This window comes from Amblyomma maculatum, chromosome 1, assembly GCF_055883805.1.
Source record: "Amblyomma maculatum isolate TAMU_Amacu chromosome 1, ASM5588380v1, whole genome shotgun sequence".
NCBI lineage: Eukaryota > Metazoa > Arthropoda > Arachnida > Ixodida > Ixodidae > Amblyomma > Amblyomma maculatum.
Window position 1 is genome coordinate 322,673,904 of NC_139344.1, and position 15,042 is coordinate 322,688,945.

Sequence of the window (15,042 nt, forward strand, 5' to 3'; positions counted from 1 at the left end):
AATCTTTTTTCTTCTTTTTCTTGTTGTTCTTCTATTTATTCTTCTTTTACTTCTTCCTTGTGAACTTCCTCGTAGAACTTCCTTGCTCGCTCTGCGTGCACGCATGCAATAACAAACACTTCGTTGTTCTTACAATAAGGAGACTAAGTTCAGTGACACTGCAGCAGCGGGGCTAAGCATAGCCCAACTTTCTATTCTGCTAAGCATAGAAGCTGACCGTGTGAGCCAACCCACACCGGCGTCAGCTGATATGCCACTGCATGTGTGTAGAAACTTGCTTGTACCGCAGCTGTCACATCTACTAGCAACTTGGTATGTGTCAGCAATCCCGAATAGGGTAATGCGCCAGGTTTAGAGCTGTCGTGTGGTCCCGGCGGAGGCCGCACTTCACCGTAAACAGCCGAGGAGGAGGAGGAGAAGAAAAAGAAGAAGAATGGTAACCTAAGCTCTCGCGTCATACTCTTACAGGATGAGCTTAAGTGTCCCCAATAATGTAGCACCTTACACTGATAGAGCGTGATAGGGGAATAATGTAGCCAAACCACTACAAAATTTTGTCCAAGTACTGTATTGCAAATAACTGTATCGACATAGATCTATAGGTTGATGATTGCATCACTGCGAAATTTAAACAGCTGGTCAGCTCTATCCATCAGCTGCATGTTCACTTAGTTTTGGCGACCCTACCACACCCAATTGACATGAACTCTCTGGAAACACTTCTTTTTTGTCCGGCATTACTTATTGTAAACAAGCTTCTGCGTGAACAGTTGGCGATCTCCTTACTACACCGGAAAAGCATTTCGGCAAAGCTTCTCCACTGCCTACCTAGCGTACGTACAGGTCCTCGCGTGCTCTCTTCTGTGTGGGATTCTTGCATGTAGCTGCAGAAATCAGTGACACCCTACGGTGCCGAACTGCTTGTGCCGAGCTGCTTTGCTGTTGTTTTGCACCGTCTGTTCTGGCTCGGATGATGCATTCATGAGATAAAACACGCGTGTACATACGTTGCGGCTTAGTACTTCCTAAACGATGCATGTAGCATACAAAAGAAAAAAAAAAAAAGCACTGCACTACCCTTTTGTTAATCTAAATTCTTAAAACTCACGGACGAGTAATTTGTGCTCACCAGTAATTTGATATCCAAATACTTTGTAGTGACCTCTTGAAATTGTAAACCCATGCTCACGCTGGATATGTACATTCTATTTGTTATGCACCACAAGAGATGCCTGTTGGTGACCACCCTGAAAGCGCTCATTCTGGCTAAAAACGACGGCGACATGTTTGCACGCTTGCAACTCGTATGCTCGTCTGCCAGCATCTATGCAGAGTCATTGCCAGCTGCCATTGGTCAAACCACAGAAGACTGTACCAAAGCTACAGACACAGGAGACTGAGGTTGCTTTGGACTGACAGGACATGGGAGAGAAGAAAGGGGCCTTTGGAAAGCCATGCTTGCCAGCAGTGCACACTAATTTGCGCACAATGGGGCAGAGATATGAAGCGAAGTTCTTCTTCGTGGCGGCCGCCGCTGTCAACAGCAGTTAGCTGCTTGCCTGCATGCTTGTGCTCGCGAACAACCCGGGTCGTTCGGGCTGCTGTCACACAGGATTTCGAGAGGTCAAGAAACTGCAGAAGTCGGTGGCCGGGGAAGACACGAGACCGTTCGGGCTGCTGTCACACAGGATTTCGAGAGGTCAAGCAACTGCAGAAGCCGGTGGCCGAGGAAGGCAAGAAACAACATTGAAAGCATTGCAAGCGCAGACAAGAAGGGAAAGGCAGAGACTGATGAATGTGTGGGTGATATGGGAAGGAGAAATTTCACACTCTGGAAAACGGGCGCGACAACCAGAAGTCTGACATTTTCATGGGTGGAGCGGAGTCCCCATGCTGTTTTCTTTGTTTTGTTTTTTTTTTTTCTGTTTATTTTCGTCATTTCATAGCCCCTTTTAAGATCATTTTATGGAACAATTATGCTGGAGGCATCATTGATAGTGGGGTAAATGATGCAGTGATCTGGAAACGTGTATATACAGTCGAACCCGGATATATCGAACTAGAAGGGGACTGTGAAATAGTTCGATATATTGATAATTCGATATACAGAAATCGGCTTGAGACACCACTTGCAATCGTGAAAAATGATATGGTATCTGTCGCGTAGTCAACCTACTCGCATAAAGAACCCCCCCCCCCCCCTCCCCCCAAAAAATGCGTTCGGTGGCGCATTCTTTCGTTTCGACTGTCACATCCACAGCTCATTTATTGGCAGCACGCCAAGATGCTGCGCAGCGAGTTAACTTGGCAGAGTGCCTTTGTGATGGCTTGATTGCACAAGCCTGGTTCGATTTATCACGCTGCGCTTGGGGTGGGGCGCGTGTAGTCGACTGCTACAAAATCATTGGCAAGCGTGATAGCTGCAAATGCCATTTGAAGCGAACAATGCTAAAAGCCGGGGCCGTGATCACAGCCAACCGTGTGCTTTCGCTGATTCATAGATGCAAGCATGAACGACTCTCGCAAAAAAAAAAAAAAATCTGCCACTTCTTAACATCTGCAGCCGCCATAGCTTACGCTGCGCTGCACGTTCAGCCCAACGAGAACAACTCCCGTAAAAGAAAAAAAAATTACTGCTTCTTAACCCCTGCAGCCGCCATAGGGAACCAAAGCTGGAGTTTGCTCCGCAACGCCAGCGCTTGGTTTCCAGCAGAGCGGAGAGGAACTACAAAACCTACGCACATCCGCACCCGCGCTGCGCGCGGCTGTCTGCGGAGTCTGCGGAGTCTGTGCAGCCCGCTCGCTCGGGAGCGCGTGCTACAGGCAGCCGCACGTGCACGCGGAGCGGGAGAAGGAGAGTGAGGAGAGGGGGGATGGTCGTGCGCCTGTGCGCGCTAAGCTGGCGCTCTTTGCCAGTGGTGTTTCTTATTTTTGCTTTTTTCTGTGCTCCGGCTGACGAGGCTGGCGGGAGGCACGCTTTTTATCGGTGCTTTCGAAAGTGAGAAATTATGATTAATTGATCGCCGCGGACATTGTTTTCAAAGAGTGCTTGTTGGCAGGCTCAGAAAAAAAAAAAAAAAACATGAACGCAAATTCGGTACTCAAAGGCAGAGGCAAGCGACAGGTATTTTGAAGGACTTGAGGCGGCACCTCTTGATGTCTCTTCCATGTTGTTCAGAGAATAAAGGGTCCAGCCTTCTCGTTGAGAATTGATACGCGTGTACACAGCAACGAGTGCTTCAGGCGCTTGGGGAGCTTCCTTTCCATTTGTGACTGCTTACTTGAAAGGGGCCTCTTCAACTCTTTGGGGACAGACGTTTTAGGCGATGCTGCCGGCGCCGTGGTGCCGGCTTTCGGCGCGTTTAGGACGCATTCCCTACAAAGGCACAAAGCGTGCCGCCTTACCTTTTGGTTCCCGCTGACAGCGGTCAGGGGGAGTTCGCTGCTGTGGTGCTGTCATCCGAAATCAATGACTTATCTACCTTTAACAATGAGAGGTTTCTTAACGACCTGGATCACTGACGAGAAGCCGAGGCATGCCATTTTTTCGGCAGTTTCCTCTCTCCGCAAGACGAAGAGTGAGGAAATGCCTGACGACTTTTCATGCAGACTGGGACATCTCTCCAAGTAAACCTTTGTCTTCTTAATTCCACAGCTACGCTGTGCAATCCCTAGTTCAGTTATCTCCTCTAGCGAATGCGCAGTTTTGAGCTCCCGGATCCGCGTATGACGATAGAACGATTAACGTATGTGTTTTCCCTTTATAAGCGCCGAGTGATGGCATTAATGACATATACCGTATTTACACGAATCTAACGCGCCCTCGATTGTAACGCGCACCCGTTTTTCGTGACCCCCACCCCCGAAAAAAAAAAAAGCTCCGATTGTAACGCGCACCCAACGCTTTCATACAGCAATACAACTTTGTCTCGTTTGGAAAAGCAAAGATTTAATCTCGGTGCACTAAAAAACACACACACAAAAGGAAACGGCTTATCTTGCCAAGATTGTCACTATGCCGGCACAAGGTTCACTCGTCGTCGCTGTCAGACAACTCCTTGTCACTGCTGACGGACCAAAGCATCTCATCCTCGGTGCCGTCCATGGCATTTGATATGCCACATTTTTTAAAGGCCTTGATGACCATGGCAGACGGTATCGTGCACCACGCATCTTTCGCCCATCCAGTGAACTCTTGCAGCGATGCACGCTTCATTCTGTTGCTGGGAGTGAATTCATGGCAGCCACTCACAAGCCATTCGGTGTACAGCTCCCGAATCCTATCTTTCACTGGCTTGTTCAAGCAAACATCGAGCGGCTGGAGCTGCGATGTCATGCCACCTGGTATCACGACAAGGTCGGTGTTGCACGCAGCGAGCTTGTCCTTGATGCGTTGGTCGAGATGGCACTTGAAAGCGTCGAGCACAAGCATCGCACGCAGGCCCAAACTGCCGCCGGGTCTCTTGCGCCAGACGTTATCGATCCAGTCGGCGACCAAGTCCGTTGTCATCCAACCTTTTTCATTGGCGCGCACAATCACGCCACTCGAAAACACGATTCCTTTCGGGAGCGTCTTGCGCCTGAATATGAGATACGGGGGCAGCTTGTGTCCATCCGCGGTGCAACAAAGCATTGCGGTGACGCGTGTTTTTTCGTGGCCGGAAGACAACACGCGCACTTGCTTCGCCCCCTTCTTTTCAACGGTTGTGGTGGCAGGCATGTCAAAGTACAGCGGTGTCTGATCGGCATTTCCAATCTGGCCGAGGTGGTAGCCGTACTTGCGGCGCAAACTTAGAACGAACCGCTGAAAACTGTGCAGCTTTTCTTCGTACTCTTCAGGCAACTTCTGGCATACCCCTGTCCGCCTTCGAAGAGAAAAGCCTTTTCTCTTCATAAAATTAGACAGCCAGCACCTGCTCGCTTTAAAGTCGCTCCGCGTTAGCCCTGTTTGTAGGGCTAGCTGCATCGCCCGGACTTTGAGCAGGTCCGTCGTCACTGGCCGCTGCGCCGCTCGCTGCTCTAGAACATATTCTGCGAGCCGCTCTTCTATTTCGGTGAACCGGCCCTGCTTCGGTCCACTGAAACCTTTTCGTGTAGCCTTGCTGCCGAAAATCTTTTCCTTCTGCTTGCGCCAGTCCCGCACGCATGTTTCCGGAACTCCGAATGCGCGTGATGCGGCCCGATTTTCGTCCGTCTCTGCACACACGATGACTTTCCGTTTAAATGCGGCATCATGATGAACTCGACGAATCTTCGGCACGTCCATACTGGTCGGTCAATCGCAGAAAACGGGTAGGCTAACCAAAGCACATGTACCAGAGCACACGAAGGACGCTACTGCAGCTAGGCATAGACAGCTAGACCAGCTAGTAGGCTCGAAGTGCATACCAGGCGGCCATTTTGAAATGCCGATGGCGATATGATATCGGAGATTTAGGGTCGTACTCGATTCTAGCGCGCACCCAATTTTTGGGCACGATATATCGGAAAAAAGGTGCGCGTTAGATTCGAGTAAATACGGTATCTGTTTCTTGAGGCCGACTTGGTTCCGCGATGGCTGCTGCGGCACCGCCAGTTACAAACAGAGGTGCGAGATACGAGCGGTACGAGATAGCTAAAAAAAAACCGACAACCATCATTTCAACATGAAAGAGAGAACAGAGAAAAACGCTTTCACGAGTTTTGCGAAAAAGCGCGCCGTCACTTTTTCATTCCAGTTTTTTTTTTCTTTGTTGGAGCGCGACGGCGGCCAGAATGCGGCCGGAGGAGGAGAGAAACAACCGAGCGCGCGCGCGCAAAGACGTGCTGGAAAGCAGCGCGGAGCAGACGACAGCATGCTTTTTATGAGGCGGGGAGCAGACGACGCGGCCGCACTGCGCGGAGGTTTTGACGGGGTCTCCATGGAGGGCGCTGACGGACAGAGCGGCGCAGCGCCCCCTGGCCCAGGTTTTCTCCCCTATAGCATACGCTCAGCACAACGGCAAGAATAAAAAATAAACGACTCTCGCAAAAAAAAAAAAAAAGAGAGAAAAAGAAAGAAATTTGTCGCTTTTTAGCGTCCGTGGCCGCCGTAGCTTACACGCGTTCAGCACGAGGACACGAGGAGCTCATCGCACGTCAGCCGCCATGCGCAGAGTGTTCACTACACACACTGGAGAAGTGTCAGCCACGGGCTTAGCTGGCTTGTCCCCGCATGCGTAGTGCGTGCTGCTGCGAATGAAGACCGGGAAAGAGGGAGGAAGGGGAGAGTTAAAGCTCAGCAGAAAAGTGGACACACCCTTGCGCTTCGCTCTTTTGCATTTTTCCCTCTCCCAAACACCACAACTGCATTGGTTCTCTCTCGTTCCTTCACACACATGACTGGCAAACGTTACGTGCTAGCGCGGCAGCGATCACCGCGCATGCGCGCACCTTTGGGGAAGTGCGCAGCGCTGCCCTAGACCAGCCATCGCCGAACTGTGCCCTCTCATTCCTTCCGCGCGTGGCTTGAAAACATCACGCGGCAAACAGCTGAGGTGATGCGATCATCTTTGGGGGAGGCGCACCGTCCAGTGCGTGTTGCAGAGTTCGATATATGGAACGACCGGTAAAATTGAGTTTGATATACAAAGCAGCTTTCCTATACTTTTACATGGGAGTTTCAAGGGGATATTCCGTGAGTTCGATATAACCAAAATTCGAATTATCCGGGTTCGACTGTATTATAGTGATGCCCTAAGGTCCCTAATTATTGTGAATTAGTAGACTGTACTTTGAAACAGGCCACTACCTTTCATAAGATAGTTTATTCTATTACCAACACACTGTAAGTAGAATACGCTTATTAAAATTAAGGTACAGCTGTGTTCTGCAGCACCTTCGGCAGTGGTTAGGGTGTTTACTACTGAGCTGGAGGACTCGGTTTCGATCCCGGCTGCAGCGACGACATTAAGGCACCCTTGTACTCTGTGATGACAGTGAATGTTAAAGGGACTGTGAAATGGCTGCGAAGGTCTTTGATAAACATGTTCATTGTCTAAAATCAATGCTTTTGAGCATTTGCCCTAAAATGTAATTCTTAGGAACGAAACCAGTGATGTATTATTTAAAAAAAAAAACAGTGCTTTTTGAAATTTGTGGCTTGATTGATCAGTGAGAAGTGGGGAGTTTCACTGTAATGTTCTCAAAAAAAAAAAAAGGGTCATGAGAGTGGTGATGTCATGGCGCGTGACAGGCCACAATGACCGCGATGTCACAAACACACTTCCGAAAACTTTGAAAGTTACACCTCATGTGCTGCATGAACCCCTCAGGCATGCGCGAGTGAGATCAATGCATTTGCGCACATGGTCGTTTCCACCACTCTCCACCGCTGCCTAGCGAATCGGGTGAGCCCGCCGAAGAGTTGCTGCTGTAATGGCCGCCGTTCACTCGGTACACGGTGAACTTATGGGGCTTGATATCCATCACGGCAGTAACTCCCAGCAGGCACGCTTTGAGCTCCTTCATCATAGCAGGCAACACAGATGAGCAGGTAGGAAAAAGCAGTGACCAATAAATGTTTGGCAGGGAGAAAATCTATGTTTTGGAAAACGGGTGCGACAACCAGTATTCTGTGAACCAGACGTCAGCTAACGTTGTTTCATAGGCAGCCTGCAGTTCTCCGAGCTGCTCTCTGTTTATTTTAATTTTTTTTTTCTGATTTTTGTTTTGTCTTGGAGTGTTAAGTTGATGAAGGAGAGGGGGCACACCATTTTTAGTTATCTCCAGTGTTAATGAATCTAGATCAAAAATTCTTGCAATGGAATGACTAGTAAAGGCCGATTCACAGGACGAATGGAATCGCTGGAGTCTGCAGGCGGACGGGCACCACGTGACCCGACGTCACTGGCTCCGCCTCGTCTGCGGACGGTGCAGCCCTTGCAAGTCAAAAACTGGCGCGTGTGTTTCCCCTGTCCAAATATAGAGGTTGTCTGCCTTTTTTTCTAGCAGAACTACACCTTCTAAGTGGGGCAAGAATGGTATTTTCGTTTCTTTTTTGACATAATGGGGGAGCTTTTGCATTGTGAGCAATAAGGTGCATCGATGCTTTTGCCTCCCCGGCCATTGAAGCACCTTAGTCAACAATGCAGAGTATAGAAAACCGTCCTGTGAATCGGCCTTTACTACTCATTCCATTGTGAGAATTTTTGATCTAGATTCATTAACAGTGGAGATAACTAAAAATGGTGTGCCCTCTCTCCCTCATATATACTCTATACTATATCTAGAGTAGTTGGTTTGGAGTGTCGTTGCCTGCAATTTTCCTCTCCGGTGGTGGAGCTGCAAGGAGCGGTGCGGCTCCGGCCTCCAGCGGTTCCGGTCCGCGATGTCATCCGGCGCCTCGTTCGCCGCCCGCGGATGAGGCGCAGCCAGTGACGTCGAATGACGTTCGTCCGTCGTGTGAATCGGCCTTAAGGGAATACCTATCGCTGGTCTGCTTTGCTTAACCTCATTTTATGCATTTCATGGTTCCATTAAAGAACTGTAGTTGTCAGAATATTCCAAGTTGCTTTGGATTGTTAAACCCCGTAAACCATGCCAAACCGAACCCAGCGAAACCAAACCATCTGTGCGGAATAAGTGATCGAAGATGTTGTGGGGAAAAGATCAACTTACAGAGGCACAGCATGCTGCTTGGTGTATTGAACATTTGATGAAATTGAGATTCGATAATCTGCATGACTTTCCTATATTATATAATTTTCTAAGTTGGGTACTACTATGTGTGTTCGATATAGCTGATAGTCCGGAATGTCCGGGTTTTATATGTTTAGGCTTGACAGTGTAGGCGTGAAATTTTTGAACATATTAGAAATAATTTTATGTCTGCTGTCACAAAATTTCACTGTTATATCCCATGAATATTTTTTTCTGTTGTTTTTATTTTTTCTCTGAATCATGGCAAAAACATGGAGCGTTAACAACATGTGGCACAAGGCTGGTTAAGTATTTTTTGTGTTCCTGGAAGCATACTGTGGGTCAAGACATGCTTAAATGTTGTTGTTTTTTTCGCAAGGTGCAAATTGTCAGTTAGTATTCGTTGATATGTTTAGACTGAGAAGGGAATTTCATACATGAAATTTAAAATGACAAACTTAAAAGGACAAATTTAAAAAACAAACTGTTTGATATGAGTGGTGTCCTAGGAGCACCACAAAATGTGGTCAAAATAGGGAAAATATTAAGAAATCTGCTCAACAGATTGAGCATTCAATCAGGAAACTGAGACAAAGAAAAGCGCCTGTTCATGTTCATTTCAAACATGTGTTATGCCCTTTGCCTTTGTGTCGTGAGTATTAATGAGACTACACTGGTGTCCAGGGACTTGCTGAAGCTCTGCCGACGGCTGGTGCAGCGTGGCTTCTCCCTGGAAGGGATGCGTGCTGCTGAAGCTGTATTCCAGGACACAATGGACTGCCTCTGCCAGAATGTCCGTGATCCGGCCAAGAGGCAGGACCTGGCCCAGCGGTGTGGAGCACTGCTTGGGCTCTCCAAGTCACAGGTTTCCAACTCTCTCTCTCTCTCTCTCTCTCCGTGCCTTCTTGGCCAGCTTTTAGGTTCTGTGCAGACTTGGAGCACTTGCTGGCTTTGTCGTATCAGAAGTTCATTTTAACGGAAGCCGACTGCGTTGGCCTCACCATCTTCTGCGCAGAGTGCATTGATGCGGTCGCGACTCGCAATACTCTGCTCCTTCTTTGTCGAGCATACATTGGTAGTCTGCATTGGCATCAACAATGCTTTCACTGAAAAAACCAGCATGTTCAAAACACCGCTTGATCAATGTGGGCTCTATTTGTTTCCAAGCGTACACCATGAGACATATGGCTCCGAGGAGGTCGATGGAGATTCCTTGCCATTGTCGCAGCAAATGAGCACGCGCTTGAGCAGGTGGTGCCGATAAACCTTCCTTCGAAGCAGCGAGGCTTCCCCGTCTTCCCAACAACCAGTGTGTTTACTACATTCGTGCCAAACAGCACAATAGTCCTGTCCATGGCCTGGTTTCTACCCTTGACTGTGGTGTCCTTCACTGCGAATGTTTTTGTTGGCAGCATCTTATAAAAAAAGTGCAGCCTCTTCAAGGTTGTAAATGACATCTGCACCATATTCGCTAAGCAGCGGCGCGAAAGTGTGCTTCTTCCAATTCTCGGCAATGCTCTTGTTAGCGCTGCCACTCTCCACGGATGGTCAGAAATGTCGAATTATTATATTCTTTAAAACTCCTAAACCATTCGTTACTACATTTGAAGTCTTAGTGCCCAAGTTACAGGGCCGCGTCGTTGGCCTTTTCCCATAGTACCATTCCATTAGCAGGAAGGTGGGCTGCATTTACTTTCTGCAGCCAGCGAAGCAGAGCAGATTCCACATCTTGATATGCGGCTCACTCGTGGCCACTTCGAAGAATGTGTCTTGCTGTAGGCCTCATAGCGTTCTTACCTGCTTCTTGGATCAAGCAGAACTTCTGCTGCAGTGTTCAAGTCTTGTACTTTGGCATTTCGTTCACTAGTATGATCTCGAAGGCAGCACTTTGGTGCAGCCTAAGAGAATATCGGCGCGGGCAAAACCTGCGAAGCGCGTACTTGCTGTGTCGGAGGCACGGGGGAAGAGCAGTCGTGGCACACAACACGTGCTGCCGCTGACACGGTGTGAAGAGAGAGTGAAACACGCCGTGGAGATGGTGTGGGGGTGATATCACGTGACAAAAACGGTATGCCTGCCGCTTTGCAGTGAAGCATGTCTTCTCCTCTGCAGGCGCGCGTTTCGGCAGTCCACACTATGGATCGATTTTTGTACCTAGAGTGCTTTGGCTTGGGCGCGTCGCCTATAAATCATCGCCATTGCTATGTGCTTTGCCTCGCGACTCCGTAGGGCCGTCATTTCGCAGGTTTTGCTGCGAAATATGGATCGGGCACTGCTTCATAGCATCCCAGATTTTCGAATTAACTGGGCTGGGGCAGGCTGCTAGTTCAATTTATATGGTCAGATTTACATTGGAAATTATGGGACCGCAGAAAACGTTCTAATTGTCCAGGATTTCTAATTAACAGAGTTCAAATTATTGAGGTTTTACTTTGTTGAGTGGCCCTGAGAAAACGTTGAAAACCATGTGTGTAACAGTTTTTTTTCTGTTTCGTAAGTGCTTTGTTTTGCGCACTGTTAGGAATATCGAAGAATCGTTCCAAAATCATAAAGGCATTTTGGGCCTTTTTTTTTCAGTGTAACACAGTCGCAAAAATGGCCTTGTTGCTTCTACAAATGCATAACAGTGACAAGCTCGCAGTTTCAGCGCACTGGGAGAACATGCGGTGAAGCCCCACCAAGTGCAATGCCATATGCAAGTAGCTTTGGCTTTACCATGTCGCACATTGAACAAACCGTGGAGGCCTTTGCCATTATATTCTGTAGCCTTGCTTACAGCACTTGAAAAGTATGTGTAAGTATGAATGAAGGAACGCACTTGAATCAGAATTTTATTTCAGTATTGCATACACGATGCTGCAGGTGCAGGCAAGAAGACTTTTTGCAGGCTTGACGAGACCTACACTCTGTTTGATAATTTTACATTAAAGGTATACTGAATAAAAAAATTGCCGCCGAGATTTCCAGCGCAGATGGTAGCTATCACATTGGAAGTGATCAAAACAATCCATTTTATGAACAGAAATGAGCCGAAAGTAAGTATTTTAATGAATATTTCTCAAATCGCCGCACCTAGCGGGCTTCTGTGAAAGCTCTGACAAAATCGGATATCACGTCACAACACCCCCATCGCGGCCGGTTGCACCTGTTCATTTTTCCTTTCCCCCGTGGCACTCACAAATCGTAGGAACGGAAATGGTTGTTTTTATTATTATTATTTTTTTTTCTGCTCGTGTTCCTGCGCACAATTCATTGTTCCCTCTCTGCGCGCAAACAATTGTCCGCAGTACGCGCCCTCCTTTCGCGTCCCCCTCGACCTCCCTCGTGTTAAGCATTCCACACTTCGCATCATTGTTCACGGTGCGACACGGGGAAACCGACACTGCGTGTAGACGGTCAACCAACTTCAGGTGCGGGGGTGGTGGCGGCGGCAGGATCGTGGGGCCATGACGTTGCTGAGGGAAGTTGTGATGTCACACCCACCGGCTAACAGTCGGGAGCACGCTGCCTCTGACCCGGCGGCCGCTCAGAAAACGTCCAAAATACAGCCATCCGCTTAAAACTAACCCGAATTATATGTCTGTACTAGTGTAATCGTGTCTTAAAAATTCAGTTGTGGTGCTTTCTCAATATTCTTTTATATTTGTTCGGTATACCTTTAAGATAATTAGGACATTTCTTTCACTCTCTTAAATTCCGAAGCTATGCTTTTTTATTGCATTGATTTACTGAGCAGGCACTAACAAAATTCCGCCGTTTGTTTCGACAGACCTTGTGGTATGTCATTACAGACAATCATACCTTGTGTTGGCTGTCTTCACCGAACGCTATGGCTCTCCGAATGTTTGAAATTTTGAATGCGAATAAAATACATTTATTATTTGATTCGTATTCGACAAACCTTTTTTTTTTTTTTTTTTCTATAGAGTATTCAAACATTACCAAATGCACCGAACATTTTTAAAATTCACTACAGTTTGACCGCGCTGTACACTTCACAGCAGAGCTTGACAGCATGGACTGTGCATTGAAGCATCTTCAGAATGTGATGGGGCCCTTTTGTGAAGAGGGCCTTCCTTTCTTGACAATGGGTGCAAAGTCACGTACGTGATGAAACCAGGAAAAAGACGTTATCACCGGTTTCATCTCGGGTGCAGGCAACTATCATTCAGGTGTTCATCAGATAGAATTACTGTGACGCAAACGGTTTTCGACAGTTTCTTCGGGCCCATTTGAGAGTGCCAGGTTTCGGTTAACTCGATTCGATTTGAAGGTTTACTGTACCGAGCAGCAGTGTGACAACTCCACTGGGTTTCATGCATGTTCTTCCTGTACAGAAGTCCTGTATGCAGAATTCTGCATGCATTTGACAGTGCATTTCTTAGTGTGGTATACACTTCTGTGCAATTCTTCCCTAATTTATTTGTAAATACCATGTGAATTCTGAAATAAACAAGGCCAACAATGCTTGCAGACATTTTTCAGTTTTTTTCTTTTTTCACTGACCAGATATTCAGATTGATATTCGAATTTTCTATATGCATATTTGATTCATGGTTGAAATTTTAATACAGTTAAAGCGGAAGTAGAAGGGAGCTGCGAAATAATTCGTTAAGTTGGGAACTTCGTTAAATTGCGTAAGGTAATACTCATCACTTACTTTAATATATTTCATTATATGGTGCAGTATGCACCAAAAAAGCCACCACTTCATAATTTTGGCACAGTGTAGCTGCGCCGAAAGTGAAATTGCTGCTGTGGAAACAACCCACATCATAAGTACATATGAAAAATTTTGCTCGAGAGGAAAAGCCCCAGGAGATTAAAAATTTATCTCCCAGCAAAGAAATCAGTGATGTTTGCTTGCGTGCTTTAGTGATAACCGCACAGATTTCTCTTAAGTTTCAAGTGCGTGCAGCATGTCTTTCATCACCTCGTGTGTTCTACCAAACTGAAGTAGCAGATAAAAGGCATCCATCACTTCACTCACCATCTGTTGTTCAGTTTAGAATGATACATCTCGTTTTGCACTGCGCAGTTTGCTAAATGCGGGACGTAGGCGCTTCGCGACGTTGTGATTGACTCGCAATAAAATATTTTGGCCGTTCTCTACAAAACTAAAAAAAAACTTTTTGTCTTCTTTTCTTGAAGAAAGGCTCGTTAAATTGGCACAGGTCACAAAATTTGTTTCATTATTTTGAGTTAGTAAAAGCATTGGACCCTATGAACTTCTGAAGGGCAATCTGAATATCTTCGTTAAATCGATTTTCGACTGTATTTGCACATTCCTACTTAACACATATTCGGGCCATGGCACAAAATTGCCCCACTTGCTTCAGCTTTTGTGTTGTCAGAAGACTGTGATTAGTGCAAAGGTGCCTGAATAATGGCAGCTGTGATTATAGTTATTTCTTTATTCAGGACTGTTACTGACCTTATGGCCATATATTTAGATGTCATGGTTGCATACTCTGTATAATTTAGGCATATATTTTCCTAACAGGCTAAATGCACCACATGGCACACTTGCAGGCTCTTTTTCTTTGCACCATGAACAAGCCAGAGATACAGGAAACTGCATCATCCGTGAAGGTGGGCCGTATCATCTTGCCTCACTGGAAGGCCAAAGCCAAAGGGCGGTCTTCAACAGCCACTAGCACATTTGCTGGGACCCGGCATGCCCTGGTGTTGATTGAGCAGTTGGCAGCTGCAGTGGCTAACGAGGAACCTGTGCTGCTTGTTGGCGAGACAGGTGTTGGAAAGACAGCGACAGTTCAGCATCTTGCTCAGCTTACAGGTAGGGGCGTCTTGTGTGTATTTTGTTCTAGCTGTAGTGTAATATGAATCTCTCTGGTTGTGTGTTTGTGTTGCAGGCCACCCTTTAGTGGTACTCAACATGAGTCAGCAGAGTGACAGCAGTGACTTGCTAGGTGGATTCAAGCCTGTTGATATCAAGCTGCTTTTAGCTCCGCTACGGCAAGAGTTCGAGGAGCTGTTTTGTGCCACATTCTCGCAGGCGCAGAATGCCAAATTTCTCTGCCATATCACTGTGAGTTATCATGCTTGTGCTTCAAGCTTCTTTTTTTTTTTTTTTGTGTGTGTGTTTTTTCACTCCTACTTTCTTGTTTCATCTACTCTCGCTGGGCGATTTTTCGTGTGGAGGTTTGAAATTGAAACCAAAATTGTGGAGGTTTGAAACTTTTCTCATTTGATTTTTTGAAGTTTTTTTTCTCGATTCAGAAGCTGTGAAAGATTGCCACAACATCGCTGCCATTTTCATTTTGTTTTTTTGCAACCTTGAACCGACGTTGCATGCATTCTCAATAGCAGCCACTGCTAGTCAGACTCCTGCAAGTTTCAACTTGCTCCAAGTTGTCACACGCC

At 46.9% G+C, this 15,042-nt stretch overlaps 1 protein-coding gene across 3 annotated transcripts in view; it reads left to right on the forward strand.

Annotated features, from left to right (window-relative positions):
- LOC146207283 (midasin) overlaps positions 1–15,042 on the forward strand; it is a 261,721-nt gene that overhangs the window by 18,809 nt on the left and 227,870 nt on the right. For all 3 annotated transcript variants that reach the window (XM_084581249.1, XM_084581150.1, XM_084581196.1), the window contains exons 8-10: positions 9,343–9,523; positions 14,191–14,455; positions 14,532–14,707. In XM_084581249.1, coding sequence (XP_084437375.1) covers positions 9,343–9,523; positions 14,191–14,455; positions 14,532–14,707 — 622 coding nt within the window. The remainder of the gene's footprint in view (positions 1–9,342; positions 9,524–14,190; positions 14,456–14,531; positions 14,708–15,042) is intronic.